General features: G+C 32.6%; 2 protein-coding genes across 3 annotated transcripts in view; both read left to right on the forward strand.

Moving 5' to 3' along the window:
• The window catches only part of LOC132713796 (uncharacterized), a 70,390-nt gene extending 46,297 nt beyond the window's left edge, over nucleotides 1–24,093 (forward strand). Inside the window, exons 1-10 of one of the 2 annotated variants that reach the window (XM_060696484.1) lie at nucleotides 12,282–12,442; nucleotides 13,408–13,444; nucleotides 14,160–14,259; nucleotides 16,124–16,240; nucleotides 17,000–17,097; nucleotides 18,583–18,714; nucleotides 19,298–19,425; nucleotides 21,761–22,010; nucleotides 22,222–22,785; nucleotides 23,472–24,093. In XM_060696484.1, the coding sequence (XP_060552467.1) occupies nucleotides 12,375–12,442; nucleotides 13,408–13,444; nucleotides 14,160–14,259; nucleotides 16,124–16,240; nucleotides 17,000–17,097; nucleotides 18,583–18,714; nucleotides 19,298–19,425; nucleotides 21,761–22,010; nucleotides 22,222–22,785; nucleotides 23,472–23,771 (1,794 nt within the window). In that variant the 5' untranslated portion in view covers nucleotides 12,282–12,374 and the 3' untranslated portion in view covers nucleotides 23,772–24,093. Of the gene's footprint in view, nucleotides 1–12,281; nucleotides 12,443–13,407; nucleotides 13,445–14,159; nucleotides 14,260–16,123; nucleotides 16,241–16,999; nucleotides 17,098–18,582; nucleotides 18,715–19,297; nucleotides 19,426–21,760; nucleotides 22,011–22,221; nucleotides 22,786–23,471 lie in introns of those variants that run through there. The other variant, XM_060696476.1, reaches the window with a different exon arrangement.
• On the forward strand, nucleotides 1,400–8,649 carry LOC132713815 (uncharacterized). The gene is made up of 10 exons (XM_060696491.1): nucleotides 1,400–1,604; nucleotides 2,429–2,465; nucleotides 3,538–3,622; nucleotides 4,014–4,130; nucleotides 4,421–4,518; nucleotides 4,960–5,085; nucleotides 5,841–5,968; nucleotides 6,526–6,775; nucleotides 7,017–7,577; nucleotides 8,136–8,649. Exons 1-10 carry the CDS (start codon nucleotides 1,537–1,539, stop codon nucleotides 8,436–8,438), a joined length of 1,773 nt encoding a protein of 590 aa, XP_060552474.1. The 5' UTR covers nucleotides 1,400–1,536; the 3' UTR covers nucleotides 8,439–8,649.
• Nucleotides 24,094–24,911: the final 818 nt, after the last annotated feature.

Genomic DNA, 24,911 nt, shown 5'->3' on the forward strand with positions numbered 1-24,911 from the left:
GATAGGGACGTGAGAGGTGTATGCTCCATTTTAGATAATCTCTCATGAACAAAGACTATCAAACAGAGTCTGCAAATACCAATTATGAATTTACGTTATATTTGCTCAAGAGGGATTTTTTTTCCAGAACTTTTTATCAAATATAAATAGCATTTCCGAAAGGCTCACTTATCTGCCAAATACGCTTTTAACAATTAAGGAATCAGTTCATGAAATAATCACTATACATGTATAGAGAACATAGTGCGTATCAAAAAGAAAGATGTTCTTTGATCATCGTAAATAAAACGCGCTTTCCTACAATTTGAAGGTTGTAAACCTTGTAATATTTTTTTGCAACATGTTAACTATCGTCTTAAAATCTTACCCATTTTCAATCGGTTGAAATACACAAATTAAAATAATTAAATTGCTGGCTTTGTTAGTGCCATGAACTTGAAATTGAAATCACCAAAATTTTCATTGAGATAAGCCATTTTATTTACATATTAGTGACTTCTGATCCAAGTGAAACATTTCAAGCTATGTGTCAGTAGCATTCCGTTATTGGCACAAATCATAGCTTTCTACATGATTTTCTAGATAATTAAGCTTACCTGAGCACAATCTGCTAAAGGCATTTTATTTCAGAACTATCCTTTACATTTTACTTTATATAGGCAATAACTATCCTTACAATTTAGGTTTAGACTTATCTTTAATAGAATGACAAGAATTATCCTTAACATTTTATCGAGATTCAAGGATTTCATTTTGTAATTTCAAAATGACCAATGAAAACTGCTCTCATATATTTAGTTCTTCCCTGTTATTTTTACAGGAAGTCAAGCTGAAAACAGACCAGCATCTTGCCGGAAAATCTTTATGAATCTGTTAAGTTTCCCATGGTATTCACCCACTAACTTTCCGTCTACAGAACGCGATGGAATGTTAATTATTTCCTTTACAGTAGAGTATTTTTGTATGATGTAAATATGTTCGAATTATCAAGTGATTTTGACTTGTTTTAAAAAAGGTGGCGCTGGACAATAGATTTACATTTTTCCGACGCACCAAACAACACTTAAGATAGTATGATAGCAATCATATTTCATCTCTTTTTTAAAAGATACGTCTTTCTTCACATGTTAAACTGACGTATCACAATATGATCTTTTAAGGCGTAACTTTAACTCCTGTCCTTCATCCACTTAAGAAAAACAATGAAAAGACATGTTCTTACTTCTTCCTCATATTTTACGGGGTTTACAAAAGAACATCAGTAAAGCCTTACTTTTCTAAACAAAAAAATCAAAATATTTGTTTTAACTTTTTCACCATCTAAAATGACATGTCGTGATATATATGCGAATATCTGCCTATCGAACGAATCTTGAAGTTTCTTTTATGTTAATGATAACATGATAAACTTGCTTTGTCGCTACTTAAGATGCTGGAGATGATAAAATATGAAAAGTCGACACGGAAGAAAATACAAATCAGCAATATAATAGACATATTATGCAATAATATTTCATTTAGGTTTCAATTCACGTAATGGATGTATACTTTGTTTTTGTGCTAGGGGTGTTGGTTACCGGAGGTGAAGCGGCTGTGTATAACGAGTAAGTTTAAAATAAAAATTCATTGTTAATATAATAATTTATTCTGCGATCAGTTCGTGTTATTTTCCCATTGCTAGTTAATTCTCTGGGTGATATGTAAGGCAGTGGTCACTGATATAGGACCCATTGAATATCTATAAATCTAATAAGGGGTGGTTTGATGAAGTGATTCATGAAACATAATTCTTTTAATATCATTGTTATTGATTTATCAGGAAAGGTAACTTAATTGGGATATCCTTCAATATTTTAAATCATTCTAGTAGAAATTTTCTTCGGGTCACTGAAACTGGTTCTTTGACTGTATAACTAACTTTATACATAGTATGACCATGTAGTGACATCATAATTTTACAAATACTATGTTCTTATTAATCTACTGTAGAATTTCATGCTTTGTTCAACTTATCTCCAGTGAAGCAGATAAACACGTCAATGAAATGCTCTGTTTTCATATACATGCATAAGAAATGCAGACGAATATGTCTACCTTCATAGGCACTTAGTGTCAACTCGATTGCCATATACTGCTGAATATCCCCGTATACTGAAAAGCTACATTTTCACTATAAATCTTCAGTATAAACTAATAAAGTTAAAGTAGGTGCCATGAATCTGATAGCTGAACAATGCAGTCGGATGACGGATACATGAAGATCCAGTCTTATTTCTAGCATCAAATCAACAGGATGCGCGTCTCTCACAAAAACTAGATTTTAATACTGTGTCGTCAAACAGTCGGGTTTTCTTTAAGCTTACTTTGTTACATGGATTTGATAGTAAAATAATTACCCATGACAGAATCAATTGAATTATTTTTTCAGTGGCGAAGGGAACAGTGGACCATCGCAAATAGGACAGGTAAAACTATTAAATTTCTCACCCAACTTTTATCAACTTATCTCATAACATTTTGTTTTGTATAATTTGTCTTTTCTAGTATATTTATATTTAAACCAGAGAATAGTCAAGAAGAAATACCCTTTTCCACGTAGATATTTTGATACGTTATATAATATAATATGTAGTAGAATTTTCTTGAGTAGAATGGTGTTCATAATGATAACTTTTGATAAGTTTTGTTATAAATAGTATGCCATTTTTGTCTTCTACGAGATAATTAATGCATATACCACATGACTTTGAGATTTAAATGATCTGCCTGGAGCCGAAAAAAAAACAAAAGAAAAGACCGGTCCTAGCTCCTCTGTGAATGTATTGGACCATTGGTGCAAAATACACCCTCTCGAGTGTCCAGATCTATTGTTAATCTTTAACATGATCATTGAATATAAGCTAGATAAATGAAATGAAGAATTGAAATATTTGATATATACTCGTAGAGTATAAAGTCAAAATGACTTAATGTGTGTATATACATGGAAAATATAAATTTATGCTGGTTTATTTTATGTTTATATTTTGTCAAGTTATTACTATGAATACGACCGCCACACCAACTGTATTTTCCCAACACAATAAGCAATTTGCTTCTGGTGTTTTTTTGTTTTTTGTTTTAAATTATCTAAACACATTCTAGCTACGTTTTTCTAGTATGCAATTTAAAAAATCAATTTTAAAACATTTCATACACATTGCTTCCATTATTATGATTATTATGTTACGCGTAGTAAATTGAAAATGTTCCTCTTTTTTGATAGTCATGGAGGTCGTGCTTTCAGTAAAAAGTGTTGAAAAAAATGTTGTTGAACATAAATCGAGGAGTTTCTTTTTGGTTGATATGAAACTAGTTTTCTCTTTAGCGTTAACGCAAACAAAAGCTTTATCAACCGGTTGCATACAAGCGCCCACTTAGACAAAAGAAATAGGATAAGATTGTGAAATCGGAATATATGATAGTAGACAGTACTGATTTCTGTATTCTTTGATAAAAGCTGGTCTCGATAATGAAGATGCTGCATTATAAATTCAGATTTTTCCAAGATGTGATGTTGGTGAAACTTGCACTATTGACCGGAACTGTCGGGCACCAGATGGAACAAGTTATTGTGTGAAAGGTAAGATACTACTATGTTTTATGAAACAAAACCACTCTTTTTGCTCTTTAAGTTAAATTTCAAGCTGCCTATTGCTAATTTAACGGTTAATTAATTAATAAATTCGGTTAATTAATTAATTAATTAATTAATTAAACAACATTAAATGGCCGCTGCGGTGGCTCTTCTAGTGGCATAAGCCTACTATGCTATTATCAGTAGTTGTTCTCAAGAATTTATGATAATGATATTGTTGTTTTGTGGTTGTTATTTTTTTATTTAAAAAATCATATTCTAAAATAGGATATAAACTGTTTGTAGTTCTTTATAAAATCGAAATAAGAGAGAGAATTCCTATTAGATTCTTTACTGTTTGATACCATTTGATTTACAGTGTATGTTGACATTTCAGAGTGCCCTGCAGGACAGTCAGAATGTACCCTGTATAACGGTACTTCTGGATGTTCATCATGTTGTGATGGTGTTCCAGAATGCGCAGACCTGTCAGATGAAGAGTCTTGCAATAAATGTAATTTCCATATTTGGTCATCAGAACCGGAAGTTCATGGAGAGCTATTTTTGTATAGGCAGGCGAGAATACCGGGCGTCGCTCGTCCATACGTTCATAGTCCTTTATTCGATGTTAACATTGGATTTTTCCTCTGAAAGTTTTGATATGAATTAACTTTAATGGTTCTTACGAGTATTCTCCCAAACTACAATAAAAGCATCAACCTCTTACAAACCTATAGAAAAATCGTCAGCATCTAGGCCAACTATGAAACAATAACTTAATTTGAAATATTTTGAATGTTTCAGATAAATGTAAAACAACATGGCGGATGGTATTCGAACATGACTCAAAGGGAAATGTCTTAGCTGGAAGTAAGTCAGACTTAAAGAACGCTGTCAGAAGGGTATGTTATTTTTCACGAACACAATTTCATCAAAATAAATGGTGATTCCATTTGTTTCTCTCATGCAATACCCATACCATTGACATTTCATCTTAACATTGTAGACTGAATTGAAATAAAACTGATTTCCAAATCAATAAAATAATGTCTTTAAACGCGAGCTGTTTTCATTTATTGTATCGGTAAAGAAAAACATTAAAACATTACAATTCAGCGCTATATTTTTAATGACATATACATTTTTTTATAATCATTAAATTTAGTACAAAAGTATATACATCCACATTTTTTTTTCAATTTGTTATTGACGTGAAAGAAGATAAATACTAAAACGAACTTTTAACATAGCACTTTGTGATTTTGTTGCTTGTAGGTAAGGAAATGGCTTTATGTTGAGACCTCTACAAAATTGATACACATAATAATTATGTAATTTTTTAGGGCGCTGAAATTAAAATGTTTAGTGGACATTATGTTGACAGCGCAGACACTACTCTGATAGTAAGAGACGAAGTATGCGTACAGAGCCTTCATCAGGTTTCTAAAGCATCATGGGCAGCGTTCCAGGTAAATCATACATGCATGCAAAGCAAATTTTGATATTCATTTAAAATGGATGAAGATTTCATTGCTGCTTCAATCAAGTGGGGATGAAACTAATTCTATCCATACATTTTATGGATCGCATAGTAAAAAACAGTTATATGTAAATGAGTATGAATAGAAAATCTGAAACTTTGTATCATACAACATATGTAGAGAAAGACTTAATCATTTTAAATAATACAACATGTTTTGTAGACTTAATCATTTTAAATATTACAACTTGTATTGTAAGACTAAATCATTTTAAATAATACAATGTGTTTTGTAATACTTAAACATTTTAAATTACACAACATGTATTGTCAGACTAAATCATTTTAAATTATACAATGTGCAACGTGTATTGTAAGACAGAATCATTTTAAATGATACAACATGTAATAAAAGACTTAACCATTACTTTAAATTATGGTGCAATTGTTATAAGACTACATCATTTTATTAACATCATAGAGTACATATTGTCAGACTGAACCATGACTTTAAAATCATATATGGAAGATTATTTTGAAGACTGTGCCTTGTAGCTATAAAATCATTTAGCATGTGTTGGATTCCGGCTGAACAATTACTTTACCATCACTTTACAAACGTTTAACGGAGTAGTGAGCCGTTATTGGAAGACTAAATCATTACTGCAATATAAAATCGTAGAGGAAATATAGGAGGAGAGAACTATTTAAGTTCATAATATTGTGTGACTTTTACACATGCAGGTAAAGGCATATTGGTGGTTTACGGTTGCTTGTACGAGCGGAGATTTCTCGATGTCACGGTGGTATGTTGGAGACCACACAAAACCAGCTGACAGTCAGGCGGCTTATGGAATCAAGTGGTTTGCAAGGTATTTATTTATCATGAAGAAAAATTACAATTCATTAGTATCACGTTTAATGTCTTTGGTGTGACACACTATTTGATTAAGATATCTTTATTTTCCATATTCCCTACTTATTCAAGATATTTCAAAATTTTGAAATGAAATATATAAACAAATGGTATAACAAGAATGAATGGCCCAATATTTACCTTATGTACAATGAGTTACATATTGATTTGAGCTTTATTTCGGGAATGAAATCAGGAAGCGTTTTGTCTGCAATAAGATATCTTTTTCATGTCACTTAATAAATGTATTTCACCAGTACTTTACAATGAGATATAAAAATTTAATAAACTTGAAAATTCAGTAAGATTACTTAACAAGTTATATCGTATAGTAAGTACACATTAATTCATTCATATGCTCATCTCTGAAAAATATCTCAATATTTAGTCTTAAAATCGATCCACTAAAATGCTTTTGGTAACGCCAGTTGCCTTCGTTACTAATAAAACAAATATATTTTTCATTCCTTAAATTACCATTGTATTGGATTATATGATAATTATCTAACACAGGGAGGTAGAAGACAAACATATGACTGCCATCCCAGCGACCGGAAATGATATCAGTGCAGTGAATGCACATATTCAAGCTGTTAAACAAAGTGGTTATGGTGTGACAGTTAAAAGAGAATACAAATCTCTTAACATTGAAAAATATTACAGAGCAGATAACCTTGAGGTTTCGTCAGATGACAAAGAGATTGTTGCCCAAACAGTTTGGAACTTGCGAAGAGAAAAATTTAAGACTGTAGTCAAAATTTGGGTAAACATGTTTCGTTAAACCATTCCGATGAAATTTGGAAAATTGAAAGTGGCATATGGTTTACAACAAAATATCAAATACACATTATGTATGTGTATTTCGTATCAAACTATATGATATACAATGTACACTCAAATGTTTCCATTTTCACTTTTATATGTTTAACAAGAGTTTACGTATATAATTCGTTTAAACCGGAGAATACAAATATCTCATACATGCCTTTCTTATTTAATTTTAGACATCAGGTCATTGGTTGTTTCAACATTTTGCTTCAAACGGACAAGTCGAAGAAAGTCAATATCTGGTAGGTGAAAACAGACGGTTCTCAATCGATTCAAGCAAACAGGAAACGAAATGGTACTTTGATCCATGTTGGCAGTTCGTGTATTCCCATGATCAGAATGGAATCCGTAAAGGAGGGTCAATACTCGAATTGATTAATGCAGTTAAAGCTGGACATCGTGTGAAAGTATTGATAAATAACAGAATATCTCAAGCTACTAATGTAATCGTAAAAACAGATGTAATTACTGCATTTCTACCAGATATACTTAAAAAATCCAGCATAGAAACGCTAGAGGATCCGACAGGCGCTAAAGGGAAATGGGATAGGATGTTGGTAAATACAAACGGTAAGGTAGAGACCGCAAATTACCTTGTTGGCGAGGGACAGGGCACGGTGTCAAGCTCGGCTGCCGATATGAAGTGGTTTATAGACCGTCGAGAATGGAAAATGGTACTTGATGTTGGACCCACTGTAAACAGTGGCTCAAAAGAACATTTGGCAAATGAAATTAAGGTACTAATTAGATGATTGGCGATTTTTTACAAAAACATATACCAAATAAAACCAATTATGTTTAGTTGTAAAACTGAATAAAGAATCTTAATTCAAACCAATATTTAAAGATTACAAAAATACGACAACAAACAGGGATTTTTCCAGGATTTTGGGAACACGACCCATACCCATGAAATTGGGAATTTCAGCGGTGTTTTATTAAAAATTGGGAAAAATGCATGACTGAAATTTTGCAGTGATTAAATAGATGCAAACAATTACTGGCATCTTCAAGAATTTTAGCATTATTACAGTGAAGAAGCCCTTATTTACAAAGATTTTAGAATCTTATTCAATATTTTTATTATTTAATGTTCAATTGGGAATTTTTTCCTGTGGATTGGGAAAATAATATACTATTTTCAATTGGGAATATGACCCAATTACGGCTATAAAATAAGCCAAAAATCCCTGACAAATATACGATATAAACTCCTTCATAACCACGTAATAGAAAAAATGATCGATTAAGATTTATTTATAAAACACTTAAATTTACTTGAAATTTCTTTTCAGGATGGAGCAGATGTACGCTATTCCTGGATAGGTTCCACTGGGGAATATACTTTTATGGAAGCCGACAACATCGAATTTGATGGTTCTAAACCGGACTTTGGTGCCCAGCACATACGTTCTGTGCTTCTTAAACCAAATGGCAACGAATACAAGTTTGATGTCACATCTAATAAGCTCACTTGGTTGTTTACAATAACGACTAACTCCGGCGTGGTAAGGAGCAGTAAATGGATTGTTGGCGACCATGTATCCCGTGGACATTCCACTGCTAACAACAGGGTGATGTGGTTTATCGCCAAATAACTGCTAAAAGGAAATGTAGCTACATGTATGTGATTAAGGAGGGAAATATATTAGATTTATTTTGATAATTGTATTACACACGCTTTTATGCATGTATATATATACCTTTTTGCATTACATGTGTTTTATTGACAATTCAAGAATTGGGTATCATTACTGAAACATGTCAATTTTAGCTGAAAGTTTTGTAATAGAAAGAACATCGAAACACGAGATAACTGATTTGTACGAGGGGGCTTGGCCCCAGAGTATAAATTAGATTGCTGAGTGTTTTGATGTTCTTTCTTTTTTGAATCATAGGCAAATATAAAAGCACATTCCCTGTTGTCACAATTTGAAAGCCAATAAAAAAAATAGTAACCAATGAACGAGCATTTGTATACAATTTTCTATTGCTATTCCTTCCTTTGTCTGTCGTCACAAAATGTAAACACAAGATAAAAAAGTCAATTAATTGGCATGCTCTGGAGTGCGGGAAACTAAAACTTGCATTCCAATTAACGCACTGTGCATGCATATGTATGCATACGATTTAACTCTGACACATTTTCAACAGAAAGGCCCCCAAACTATGATACAATAAAATAATATTGTACCCATTACATCAACATTTCAGCTTTCATATAAACGTTATCAATTTAAACAAAGATATTTGCATTTTATTAAGTTTTAATTATGTTTACTTTTACAAAATACTAACGTGAGGGTATGGTTTGTGGCCAAGTAAATGATTTCTAAAAACGTTAAAAGTCTTGCTCTAAATCCATCAATAAGAATGACATTAAATTTGCTATATATTTATTATTCAAGCTTTATAGACATATGTTTAAATGTTTTTGCTTCACAGATAGGATACAAATCTGAACATTAATTATAATAAAAGCATTTTGATTTATAATGACGGAGTACATAATTGTTTGATAAAATCAGTCTTAAAGTTAAATATGTCTAGTTTCAACATCCACTAGACTGATATGCATATTTTGAAATACATGTATGCATTTCTTTGTGATTTGTATAAATGGCAACTCAAAAAAGACCATTTACTGTACAGGTAATTTATTTTTTATGCCTTTTTATTAAGGGAAAATTAGATCTTTAGGTATCTGTGCATTTTTACCCTAATGTGCCCGCATCTTATAATAATGTATGTATATTAGTTGTTTTTTTTAAACATCTCATATATTCCAGATAAAAATCTTTGTAAATCTAATTGATATTGTACTTTCTCTGTTCATATGTGTATATGCTGATGCTAAAAGAATTGTATAATGTTTAGAGCAATAAAGATTTTGAATTAAATTGAATATAACAACATTCTCAGCAAAATATCATAGTTATTGTTTGTTTATTTTTGTGTGTGTTTTGTTTTCTTTTTAACCTTTGAGAAAATGGCTAGAAAATCAGATTTTGAAATCGTGTACAACACAAGAGAAAATATATTATCTTATATTTACTTTTTATCAACATATTCGATATTGCCACTTACTATTGTATAATGTTCTTTTTTATACATTGATACAAGTTAAAATTGTGTGTAAAAGGGGTTTACTAGAAATTCATGCGTTGGTGTCTTTCATACATAGATACATTACATTATTAGATTAGGTTTGCTTTAAATATTATATTTCCAAAACAACCTTATTACATTATTTTTATTTCGTGACATCGCTACTGAAACTGCCTTTAATGTTTCCCTTTTTTCACTCTGTTTATAACCCCACCCCCCTTTAGCACAAACATGTTATACTTTTTTTCTTTCTTTCTTTTTTGTGTTGTGTGACCCCGCATCGATCCTGCATCATTTTCAGTTTGTCGTTTTGGGCGTTCTTAAGGGATTCCGATTTTCTCTATTTTCAAACTCTTACTTTATCGCCTTCCTGTGTATGCATATTGTTTAATTTTGAATGGCTATTTAGTATATGTATATGCGTATGTGTATGCATGCATTGTATGTAATTTCTACAATAAAATTAAAGTTAACTTGGATCTTCTTGTATATCACGACTATTTTCATCAGGACTTCCTGATCCAATTATATCAGAGGAAACAAATATATATATCCTGACACCCTATAATATACGTTTTCTGGAGTGTTTCAGTGTATACCGAAAATAACAGAATACAGATGTGCACTGAGATAATGAATGATATTTTCTTTTCATACACGAAGTTCATCTAGCGTAAAGGATGATACAAAGTCCAATTGCCAAAATGTACATACACATATAATGGCAAATGTTTTCTGGAGAATTTTAACAATGTATTTACACAGAATACTGGTACATGTTTACCATAGCACAGACACGTTAGAATATTTCTATGTGTTTTCAAGAAATATGTCTCTGATTTACAATGTATAAATGGTGGTTGTTGAAATTTGATTTAGAATTTAAAATTCCACAAACTCCTTTTAATCCTCCTTAAAATTCAAATCAAATACGTAATAATAATATAATAATGTATAAAACATTTTAATAGTTAATAATGTGTTTAAAAAATCATATTTTATTTCTCACCGTGAATGCCACATGATCTCTTCACTGACTAGCTTTTTTTCAGACAGATATTTTCCTCTTGCTTGACAAAATGTAATACAACAAAGAACAATTGATTTATATTTACGAATCTGGAGCATTTCATATTGGTGTTTTATCATTTTTGCGTGAAATACCAAAAGCAGTCTTGTCCGTCTTTCAATTTGAAAAATAATCATTGTTTTTAAAGTACTGACTGAATCAAAAAATGAATAGCAAATAATCCAGACCACAATCGGCTAATTAAAATTAAATTGCTGGCTTTGTTAGTGCCATGAACTTGAAATTGAAATCACCAAAATTTTCATTGAGATAAGCCTTTTTATTTACATATTAGTGTGAAACATTTCAAGCTATGTGTCAGTAGCATTCCGTTATTGGCACAAATCATAGCTTTCTACATGATTTTCTAGATAATTAAGCTTACCTGAGCACAAACTGCTTAAGGCATTTTATTTCAGAACTATCCTTTACATTTTACTTTATATAGGCAATAACTATCCTTACAATTTAGGTTTAGACTTATCTTTACTAGAATGACAAGAATTATCCTTTACATTTTATTGAGATTCAAGAATTTCATTTTGTAATTTCAAAATGACCAATGAAAACTGCTCTCATGTATTTAGTCCTTCCCTGTAATTTTTACAGGAAGTCAAGCTGAAAACAGACATCTTGCCGGAAAATCTTTATGAATCTGTTATGTTTCCCATGGTATTCACCCACTAACTTTCCGTCTGCAGAAAGCGATGGCATGTTAATTATTTTCTTTACAGTAGAGTATTTTTGTATGATGTAAATATGTACGAATTATCAAGTGATTTTGACTTGTTTTAAAAAAGGTAGCGCTGGACAATAGATTTACATTTTTTTCGACGTACCAAACAACACTTAAGATAGTATGATAGCAATCATATTTCATCTCTTTTTTGAAAGATACGTCTTTCTTCACATGTTAAACTGACGTATCACAATATGATCTTTAAAGGCGTAACTATAACTCCCGTCCTCCATCCGCTTAAAAAACTCAAAATGAAAAGAAATTAAGATAGTTCTTCCTCGTATGGTACGGGGTTTACAAAAATAACATCATTTAGTAAAGCCTTACTTTTCTAAACAAAAGCTTGAAAATATTTGTTTTAACTTTTCCATCATCTTAAATGACAGGTCGTGATATATATCCCTGCCTGCACGAAATGTTTATCGTACGTATCTTGAAGTTTCTTCTTTTATAGCTAAAGTTAAGAATAAGTTACAAAGTTCATTTGCTTTGTCGTTACAAAAGATGCAGAGGAGATGTTAAAATATGAAGAGTTGACACGGAAGATATTATAAATCAGCATTTTATAATAAGAGACATATTTAGCAAACATATTTCATTTAGGTTTCAACTCACGTAATGGATGTATGCTTTGTTTTTGTGCTAGGGGTGTTGGTCACAGGAGGTAAAGCTGCTGTCTATAACGCGTAAGTTAAAAAAACTAGTTGTTCACTTTCTATAACTCGAAATAAAAAATTACATAACTACATTATATAAATTTAATTGATGAAATATTTTATTTTTTTGGTAACATGACATCATGTAACATCAATGCAATTCTAGATTCGAACAATTATTATTTTTCGTAGGATGTCCTCTTTTAGTTACGGTCAAATTTCAGTGACCGTTTGAAAAAACAACAACAACAAAGCAATGCTGCAGTTTTGAAAAACCGATGCTTTTATTTAGTATCATACTAGGACTGTTAAAAAATACATGTAATACTAATGCATCTTTAAAAATGGTTAAAAAACCAGCATATCGTTTCCCCTGTAAAACTTTTATACATTTATTATTTTTTATACTAGCAGATTCTGTATATGATATGTTTTCAGAAGAAAATTTAAATTATTTTTTTGGGGGCTTTTTTCTGGCTTCTGTATCAGTCAATTTTCCTGAATGTTCAATTCGCGAAGCTATCAGCAAACGAAGATACTAATCTAAGGTACACGCTTTTCATATTTATGAGACACAAATCGGAAGCAATATCAGAAAAGGTTTTATATTGCCACTGGATTTGCTTAAAAAGTGTGGTTTTTTTTGTAATAATTTAAGATATAATGTAACCAGTGAATACAAAGGCAATTTTTTTATTTTTTCTGAAAATATAAAACTTATGACCATATCTTGCTGAACATCTCCGTATACTGAAAAAGTTACATTTTCACTAAGCCTTTGGGGGATGTTCATTACAAAGTTGAAACTTATAGTGCCTATGAATCTGAAATACAGCCTTATTTCTAGTATCAAATCAACAGAATGCGGGTCTCAGACTAAAATTATATGGTTTCAAACAGCCATTTACCTTGTTTTTATCATTTAAATAATGGATTGAATAAATTTGATGGTAAGACAATAGGCTATGGCATAATTAATTAAGTTATTATTTCAGTGGCGAAGGAAACAGTGATCTGTTGCAAATTGGGCAGGTAAAATTATTAAATTTCTCACACTAGTTTTATCAACAAATCTCAAAGCAATTTTTATAATCAGTCTATTTTAGAATAAAAACATTCTTGTTTAAACCGGAGAATAGTCTAGAAGAATTACTCTTTTCCACGAAGATATTTAGAGGTAAATCGCCATTATGCGATAATAGCCCTCGAATCCATAATGTCATTTGGGCCTGCGGCACTCAGGGTATTTTGCTCATAAAAAGTTTTGTTGACTGCCTATTTCTAGTATGCAATTTAAAAACTTAATTTCAAAACATTTTATACACAGTGCTTCCATTATTATGCTACGCGTAGTGAACTAAAAATGTTCCTCTTATTTTTTATAGTCATTGAGGTCAAGTTTTCAGCAAAAAAAGTGTTCAAGAAGTATTATAGGAAATAAAATTGTACTGCTTTGTTGATAGAAAGTAGTTTTCTCTCAAAGCATCAAAAAGTTAACAAAGCAAACTAAAGCTTTAAAAACATTTTATAACAACCGATTGCATACAAACGCCCACTAAGACAAAAAATAGGACAATAACAGGTATACATGCATTGTCATTTATTTTGAAAAATCTATGTCATTTCCCGGAAAGTCTATGTCATTTCCCGGAAAGTCTATGTTACACGAAGATCAAGACGGCCCTGATTTCTGTATTATTTGATAAAAGTTGGTCTCGATAACGAAGATGCTGCATTATAAATTCAGATAATTCCGAGATGTGTTGTTGGTGAAACTTGCACAATTGACCGAAACTGCCGGGCACCAGATGGGACAAGTTATTGTGTAAAGGACACTTGGATAAAAGGCAAGACCAACTTACTTTCTTTACTGATCTAATTATGATTTCCATTTAAGTTTTACAATGTTAACGATTAGCATTTATTGAGCTGACCCTCTAGAGTGTGTCCTTGTACATTTTTTTATCCTAATAGCAAGCGTTACCTAGACTGCTTGCTTTTCAAGGAAAACAAAAACACGAAGCTCTCATTAGAGAAATTATCTAGAAGATTATGGTACATAACTTTCAATTGTAGTACTTCAACCATTTTCGTGCTGCTTGCGGACATTTTTTTTCTGTGCAGCAATATTTTAATGCCAATATGCGCTAATTTTTGTGTCATAATTTCTGCAAACATATCTTGAAAAGTGCAAGAGTGGTATTTGGAAAAATATGAGCCATTTGAATCGGACAATATTTTCTGGGACATGGTATAATCAGACCGTATTCTCCTTGTCGGGTAAAATGCGAAAAATTGCCGATTTTGGAATGGAAAATAGAAAAATAAGTTCAATAAAGATCAATCATTGAGGAATTGTTACTTTTATAACTAGGAGTTACATAAAAGATATTATTTCTTGTCTAGGTCCTTCCTTAATCCCTATTTTCCAAAATAATACGATTTCTCACCCCGATTCCAAAAAAAATGTCGCCATTGTTGACCTCGAACACCTATATACGAAATTTGAAATGGGCAAATACCTCAACATTGTACAGTTAATTGATGTAATGATTTGCATTAAAACTGTTCACATTTGTTTATGGAATGTTTTATTTGCATGAATTCTTGTTTATGGAATGTCTTATTTGCATGAATTCAAAGTGTGTGTCTTTTGTGTTTTTTTTAAACTTTTTGGCTGATCTAATCGTTTACAAATAATTAATGTACTTAAAACCATAATGTATGGTGGCTGATTTGTGCCATCCGTTTTTTTTCCCGCGAATCCGCCAAGCGAAAAGTCGAGAATTAACAAGTGAAAATAGCAGGGGCGCGGAGCGAAAACACGCTTATTAGCGTGAGCGCGGGCGAAAATATTTATTGTTATAGGATACTAATTAGCGTGCTGTTGTTCGCGCCCCAGCCAAATTATTCTTAAAAGCTCGACTTTTCGCCCCGCACTCCCTCTAATTTCTTTAAAATATATGAGACACGTTTTTCAAAGGATCTTCACGTGTTCTTAAAAAAATCTTTAATAGGGGACAATAATAATAATAATAATAATAATAATTGTTTACAAGTCGTCTTTCGATCAGACATAAAAACCGTATTTCAAATTACAAGCAACCTTACAGTGAACTCGCGAGTAACCGGACAACTGTTTTTTTTAGATTATGCAAGCAACTGTACAGTGAGAAAACTTCAACGGTAGCAATTTCAGTGTCAATATTTTCTTAACGAACGCGTAATCCTTAAATATTCCATCATGATATACTTGTAGTAATATATAAAATAGTCAACCAAACCAAACATTATCTCTTTTGTGCTACATATCATCAATTTTTTGAAGTATCACTAAAAAGAGCTTTATCTTATGGATTTTTTTTATAAAATTTATCAACTGCAAAATTGTATTGTTTCCATAATGTCATGATTGATTCAAAAAAGAGTTGTAACATAGAATGTCTCTGTTATTTATCACATATGGACATTGTATGTAAACAGAATAAATTATTTCGGAACAAAATATTATTCTACTATTTTATGAAGGGTCTTTATCCATTTAGCAATGTTTTCGTGCCATTTATTATTATGAATATTTACTTCGATATTTCTGTTATACAAGCGCATTTTTTTAAGTTTAACAATGATTTTTGCAGTAGCTATAAAGCTTTATACCCTTTAAAACTACGTTTTTTATTCTTTTATCTTTATATTGTGATTAAATTATAGAGTGCCTTGTGGGACAGTCATTGTGCAAACTATATAACGGTACCACCGGATGTTCATTATGTTGTGACGGTGTTCCAGAATGTGCTGATCTGTCAGACGAAGAACCTTGCAATAAATGTAACTTGTAACATTACTTGTTAACACTCGATGAAGTCTTTTGATAATTATCAACTGGGCAAATAAAATTCGTTATCGTTCTCTTCATTAGGAATGTTTGTTATTAATGTTAATAGAATGCCATTCATTTAAAGATAATATTCACTTTCACATGAAAAATATATTGCTTACTAGTATATCGTGTCAAGACTCGCAGAGTAACCCGTAACCTTACCACTTCCACTCGGAGCGTGCACGTCGCTGAGAAGGTATAGGACATCGGCAGAAGATTTGAATACTTGGGATGACAAAACAGCGGCCGTTGTCCTGACTAATGCCGACGGGAGTGGCCCTACGATGTAGACAGAAAGACGACAAGGATGGTTCACGCTCTTTAGTACAGGTTAGACGCCGGCTGGAAAGGCAGGCCCTTAGCTGGCATAACAGCCCTTTTCAGGGCTACCTTTTTCATATTGTCACTGGTTACTGCAGATTAAGGTTCTCATTGGCCGCCGTACGGTGACATACTTTTGACTCAAAATTCATATCTTTGGGTAATAGTCAGTGGAAATTGTATTAAGGTAAATTCTCACCACTTTGTGCTTCAAAATTAACCCTCTAAGGGTTTGACTGGTCCGCTCTCGACAGCGAAAGATGCTTTTTGTGCCCTTGCGGACGAATGGCCCTTTATTACACGTAGACTACCTACCTATCTAGTAACCCGTAACAGTTAATTATTTTTTCAAGTATGTAAAAATATGCATGTTTTCAACGTTTAAGACAAGTGTAAGGCGGCATGGCGAATGATATTTGAACATGACTCTAAAGGAAATGTTATTGCTGGGAGAAAGTCAGACTTAAAGAACGCTATTAGAAGGGTACGTCTTCTCAGAATATGTTACAAGTTTAGAATAATATTTCTATTTTTGTTAATCACATGTAATCTCAGTAATAATTATACCTTAATATTCCGCTCTTCGGTATTTTATCAATCATAGTACACAGTGGGTTATTATGTGTGTTATTCCTTTACCTTTAAATAGAATGATGACCTTAACATTGTGAAAGTCCGAATATCTATTTATAGAAGTAGTTTTAGTTACCGAAACGGTCATTCGTGTCGCGCAATGGTATTAAATCACGAACTGGAGAATTTTGCAGGAAATATTAAAACAATTAATTGTACTCTTAAAGTAGGCATGTTAACGAATTGTTACATCATAGGATTATCAGTTTTCGTCTGCAATTTTAACATGATTTGTTATGGGTTTATTGGCAGGAACACACTGATGGGTCAGAATAATTTATTAAAACACTAGATTGACCTCCCAAATAAATCAATTAACAGACTTTGTTCATTTCGACTATTATTATGTATGTTCCAAAGAAAATACCACATGAACTTGAAATTCTATCAAATAACCAATATTTATGATAATATCCAAAAATACCCCCTATATAGTATAAATAAACTTATACCATAGACGGGGGTATATTTTGGATATTATAGACCTGTATATTTTGGATATTATCGTTAATATTGATAGAATTAAAGTTCCTGTGAAAACATTTAATGTTCAAATCTCTAGCATGCCTACCAAAGTTCATGATGAACAATGTCTTTCGTCCGCCCATTCATAAATAATATACAATACTGGTTAAAACCAATTAATCATTGAAAAGTTTATAAGAATATCTGGTCATCAGATGTCTACTAGTTCATCTTCACTTGCTGCATTTCTTGCTCGGACGCCCTTTGATGCTTTGCATCAATACTTTTTAAGTTATCACTTGAAATGTATTATCGGTCTCAATGACACAAAAATAGGGGGTCATCGACTCGATTTTCTCGGCACACGCGATTTTAATTCTCCCATTCCATGCGTAAAAATATTACAGTGCATAGTGAAATAAGCTTCTTAAAAACTGGTGAGTGATACAAGTCAATCGTAGCCTTCTTGTATTTTACATTAATAACTACTATGTAACAACATTTAAATGTAACACCAATTAATGAAAGCGATTAAAGCGATTAAAATAATTGAGTAATTGAGGTCTACTCAGTGTTAAGTTAAAATCAATAATATATGTTGGGTTATGTATTTAACCTTACACTGGGTAGACCTCAATTACCCAATTACTTTAATGTATATGTGCTAAAGTACAGTGACACTAATTATTAAAATTACAAAATTTACAGATTTTTTTATACACACGTGTAATGCCTTTGTTAAGTATGGTGCTTTTAAGTTTTCACATCGAATGTAGGAACAGCGTTTTAGGCATGAATCTTTTGACAAATAATATATCTCATTGTGTAAAATCAAATAAATTTTCATGAATATATTTTCATTTTATTTTAGGGTGCTGAAATTAAAACTTTAACTTCAAATGACGAATATTCTCATGTCGCAGACACTATTTTAATAATTGGCGATGAGATTTGCGGACAGAGAATTTTCCACATGTCCAGAGGTTCAGGGGCAACGTTTCAGGTAATTAAGAATACCCGCAAAATTAAGAATACCCCGCGCTATTTGTTTTATTGGAGTGGTCATCAGACAAACCTCTTCAAAGTGTTGGAAATGACTGCTGGTGGCATCCATTTAAAATTGCTTATTAATTTGAAGTTAATGAATCTTAAAGCCTAAAATTACTAGAACCACTCAACAAAAACTGTAATGCGCATGCCCCGCTTCAAAATACGACTTTACTTAAACGAAATATTAACATCAAGATGAACGAATCGGTAAAAGGAGAAATAAGACAATGTCATTTACGTTACATTTATCACTTTGAATAGTGGTTGATCATAAATTGCAATACCTTTTTGTGTTTTCATGCTGCTAATATTCTTGCTTTTTTTGATGAAATATCATTGTGTTTTTCATTATTTGTCATGGACTTGCGATCAAACTGAGGAGGTTTTCATCTATCGGATAAGTATATGTTTTCATGTCTGGTATCTCCCATTTTCTAGATTTTTATGATATTAATTGCTATTGATCGATCTATCAAATAATGTAAGAAAACTAATACTCAACACTTGAGTACATGGAAAGATGCTTTATATTGTAGGCAAAAGTATATTGGTGGTTTACGGTTGCTTGTACGACCGGAGATTTGTCGATGTCACGGTGGTATGTTGGAGACCGCACAAAACCAGCTGACAGTCAATCAAATTCTGGGATGAAATGGTTTGCCAGGTAGCTAATTTTTACAAGCTAAACATTTAATAGATGACATTTACAATTATTACATTTGTATTATTACGATCTTTATAAATTGCACATGATCAGTAATAATTCAATTTATCATTTAATATGAAACGTCGGTTTTCCGACCGGAAAAGGGCATTTTACTCATAAAACATGCACACTATACAAATGTTTACATGATGCTGGGACGTTTGGTAGGAACGTATCAACCATAGCCATCCTGCAGCGAAGTTTAGGCAACTGAATGGAGTGTATGACGCCCCCTGGTTGCTTCCATAAGATTATCCTCACCAGCGTTAGATGCATGGATTGTAGCTGATTATTTGCAAAAACGTTAAAGGATAGCTATAAATAATTTTTACAAGACTGGCAAAGCAGACAGTCCTGAGACGGCTTCGGGTTACTACTCTAAACATTTGTTAATTTTGATTTTACAGAGACATTATTCTTTATTTAGTTTTTATATATTTTGTGATACACGTAAAAGACATTTATTTATACGAAGTCTGAATTATGCGTTTATTTATTCGCTATAAGAGTTTCTAAAAGTATGTCAGATATAACAAATTATACGAGTGTCAGGTAAGCGGAACCAAGTGAATATTAATTCTACAAATAGCACTGAGATAGAATCAGCAGACGTTACACCAACAAACCAATAAATTATTTCTTTCTATCGTTTGAGAAAGAGCACAGAGAGAGCATTTAACTGGCTGTTTTCATTGAAAAGCCTCCTGTTACCAGTTCAAGCTGCTATGAAACTATACAAAATGTTTCAATACTGATCAAACTTGGTGCAAATGTTGACCCTAGCCATTGTAGCAGCATGCTCAATCTCAAATTTCCTGTTACCATGGCATTGGGGCCAAAAATTACTATTTTGCGTTGATTCAAAGTGCAACTTCTCAATGGATTGAGATAGAGGCAAAGGCTTTACAGCGTTGATTACATGTTACGTTAAGATCGACTTTAAAACATTTTTAGCCTCTCACAAGTTCAAAACTTTCACGGCGATGAGGGGGCCTAATGACCCCTTCAAACCCCAAAGGAGAAGGGGGGCACATCCCCCTCTGGCACCCCCTTGATGCACCTTTTTATAGAGGCCGGCGCCGAAAATGTGATCAATTTTTAATCAACATCTCTCAAAACGAAATCAAGTGTTTAGGGATAAAATAGGGTATTTTTCGTTATTTGAGGCCAGAAATTTAGGGGAATGAAAAGCCGTCAAAAGACGTCTATATATGAGGGTAAAGGTCACGTTTAAAGAGTAAAAGCACTTCAGTCCTTACAAAAATTACTTTATTAGTTAACTAGATGAATGTAATGATAATAATTTTAAGTTCAGCAAGATGTCATTATATTTCAATGAACTTGATGTTCGAGTGTATTAATTCATCGTTTATAAATTCATTTTCTAATCGATTATACAACATAAATATTGTATTTTGGAATCATACGTGTAACATACATTTGAACTATTTTAAGTGTCATCAATGTTATTTGAAAAACTTTCAAGTCTGTTTCCTAAATTAAACGGTACCGGTGTAATTCATGAAAACCTGTTCAAGCCTTCAATTCTAATTGGGATTAGTAATAAGACAATCCTTGGGGTTAGTAATAAGACATAACAGCCAAAAACCAATTATCCTGTTTTTATAATTCATATCACTATAAATAACATTATTGCTTTAGCAGGATTCCAATACGTAAAAGGTCTACGTTAATTGATTTGATAAAGCCGTTGTTCTTAAAACTTAATTATCCTCCGCCGATGGAAATGTGAGGGGGATATTGTTTTGGCGTTGTCCGTTCGTCCGTCATTCCGTCCGTACCAATTTCGTTTCATCCCTATTTCTCTTCAACTACTCGCTAAAATTCAACAAAACTTGATGGCAGCCATCAATTCTAAGAGGAGATGCGCATATCCTTGTATTGTTCCGGTCCGACCATTCAACACAGAGTTATGGCCCTTGATAAGTTACACGTGTGTAGTATGCATATAGAGCAATATTTCTATTTTGCAATTGCTGATTTGATTTCAACAAAACTTTACGAGAACCATCAATACAATTTGCATCTTATTGGCATGTCTAGATTATACTATTTAACATGGAGTTATGACCTCTGTTATTGCCCTGATTTTTTTATCATGTACAAAGAATATTACTGTTTATGTTATAATAAATATATAAATAAAGCCTTGTGTCTCCAGTTGTTGTGTAATAAATAAAAGCCTTGTGTCTCCATTTGTTGTGTTAGTATTAACCTGTACTCGGTGGGGGTATAAATTCAACAAATTTGCTTGTATAATGTTTTTACATAGGGAGGTGGAAGACAAATATATGACTGCCGTCCCAGCGACCGGATATGGTATCAGTGCAGTGAATGCACATATTCTAGCTGTAAAACAAAGTGGTTATGGTGTGACTGTTAAGCAAGAATCCATATCTCTTAACAAGGAAGAATACTACAGAGCAGATAACCTTGAGGTTTCGTCAGATGACAAAGAGATCGTTGCCCAAACGGTTTGGAACTTGCTAAACGAAAAATACAAGACTGCAGTTAAAATCTCGGTAAACATTTGTTTAATTTAAGAATTGGATTTGCAATAAATGTTGACCAATTGATTTAACCGTAAAATATAATTGTCGATATTTATATGCGTTATATTTAAACCTGTTTTTCTGACCTTACATTATGCAATGATGTTCAATTCATTTTCGTGTGTAATTATGTAGAAAAGTTTCAGCCACTAAGCATGTACAAAAATGTTCTTAATTCCAGACATCAGGCAGTTGGTTATTTAAAAACTTTGCTTCAAACGGACAAGTAGAAGTAAGTACATATCTCGTAGGAGAAAATAAAAGGACCTCAATCGATTCTAGCAAACGGTCAACGAGATGGTTTTTTGATCCATGTTGGCAACTGGTGTATTCCAATGATCAGAGCGGAAAAAGTAAAGCAGGGTCGAAACAGAAATTGATGAATGCCATCAAAGCTGGGCATCGTGTCAAAGTAATGATTCAAAACAGACTGTCCGAAGCCACTAATGTTATGATAAATGGAGATGTGGTAACTGCGTTTCTACCAAATATGCTTAAAAAGTCTAGTTTAGAAACGGTTGAGGACCCAGTTGTCGCTGCAGGGAAATGGGATTGGATGTTGGTAAACACAAATGGTAAAGTAGAGAAAGCGAATTACCTTGTTGGTGACACACAGGGGTCAGTGTCAAGCTCGGCTGCTGTTATGAAGTGGTTTGTCGACCGGCGAGAATGGAATATGGTACTTGATGTTGGACCCAGTTCAGTAAATATTGGCTCTAAAGAGCACCTGGCAAAAGAAATAAAGGTACGGGCTCGGTAATTGAAAACATGTTTGAAACATAAACTCTTTCATACATGAATAAGAATGAATTTCAGGTTAACAGTTGCCCCGTACTTCATATCAGTGTTGTTTTATTTTTCTGGTCCTTCGGGATCATTGAGTTCAGCACTTTAAACTGTTGAGAATTAAGTACTGCTCGGGCCGGTGCTGGGGGCGTGAGGGATGTTGCATTTTATATTGTCTCTTAATGTACAGACTCAATCAAGCCAATTCTGCAATTTTAATGTAATTTTGCCTTTTTTAATGCTTCCGAGGGATCACTTTTTTCTATATATCGATATAAATATAAATTAAAACGATGCGGTCGCTGACAAACTAATAAATACTTTTGATAATTGTATTAAATTACATGGGTAAAATTTTTAAGGATTATTCCTGAAGTTCAGGATTTTCATTTTCCTGAAAGCCTTAAATTGCTGTGTAAAACTATAGAAAAACTGCTTAATTCAGTATTTCAGGATTTTTTTAAAATTTCCAACTTTTAACCAAGTAATACATTGTTGTACATAATTGATTGACACGATTAAGGCATTTTAAATTCCTTTTTGCCTTGATTACATTCCCATTATATTCAATGAATGTAACTTATTAAATATGAACAACGATTGGCCACGATAAAGTCATTTTAAGTCCAAACACACTTCTTTCAGAATGGAGCCGATATCCGATATGCATTGATAGGTTCTGGTTGGGAGTTTACTTTTATGGAAGCTGACAACATTGCATTTGACGGTCCCTCAGATTTCGGAGCCCAACACATGCGTTCTGTGCTTCTTAAACCAAATGGTAACGAATACATGTTTGATGTCACATCAAATAAGCTCACCTGGTTGTTTACAATAACGACTAACTCTGGCGTAGTAAGGAGCAGTAAATGGGTTGTTGGCGACCATACATCCCGTGGAGAGACCTCAGCTAACCAAAGGGTGATGTGGTTTGTCGCCAAATAACTGCTAAAAGGAAACATAACTACATGTATTTGATTATGGAAATGTCGCAACACCTCTTTCAAAATATTTTTGTATGGATAAATTCGTTTTTTTTTGTAATAATATCGTACTTTTATCAATTTGCTAGTTCGACCCCTAACTAATATTTTCCATTTCATGCGCAAACTGTCAAATAGCATTTGTTTAATAATGTATACTTATTGTAATATATATTTAGAAGTTTAAGTAGGATAGGCTAAAATACTTTATTGTAGGGAAAGATTACTTCCTCCTTCACATTGACGTTATTAAAGTACGATGATTAAATGGATTTCAAACTTTCTTTTTAGGTTTTCTTAACTTAACACACAAATAAATCAACTTTAAATATTAATATTTACAAAAAGAATACAAAGGTCATTGTGCACTGTAATTTAAAAAAAAAATAGTAAAAATAGCAACATTATCACACCTTCAGGGCACATGTTTTGTGTCAAACCGGTGTTATCGCTGTCTTGACAGCCAACAACTTATAGCAAAATAGAACGTGTTCTAATTTCCTCGCAAGGAATTATCTTTATGGATGTCACATAATTCTCAATAAAATGATTCAAGTAGGGTTTCTACATTATGCAAGACAAGAAAAGATGATACTTGCATGGCCTAAAGTGATTCTAAAAAGCGCTTTTCCTTAAGGCCTCAACAGACGGTAGGATTTTGAAGTACAACACCAATTAAAACTAAGATGTACAGACAAATCTTAATGTGTGAAGGCTACTATTTCTTGATTTCGGAAACCTTATGTCAAGATGTAAGGGATAGGACATGTTCTATTTTGAAAATCTTGTCGTAGGGATTTTTACAGACCTCCCACAATGACAAGTAACAGATAAGCAAATTATCTCCTGATAATGGGTGTAATGAATGAAATTCCAGAACAATTAGGGCTGAAACGTAAACATAGTAGTAAGATGGGGTAAAAATGATGTTGAAAAACTCTTCAGGAGACCCAAAGTTGTGTTATGTTCGAATCCCAAATTATTCCGAAAATGATTATGTCACGGTATTCAGTTGTTCTCTAATAACATGAATTATGGGAGGGGAGGTAGTTTGTAGGCGGCCAGATAGCTTAGTCAGTAGAGCCGCAGTACGGTATTCCGA

This window comes from Ruditapes philippinarum, unplaced genomic scaffold (genome assembly GCF_026571515.1).
Source record: "Ruditapes philippinarum isolate M1 unplaced genomic scaffold, ASM2657151v2 ctg635_1_1_1_1, whole genome shotgun sequence".
NCBI lineage: Eukaryota > Metazoa > Mollusca > Bivalvia > Venerida > Veneridae > Ruditapes > Ruditapes philippinarum.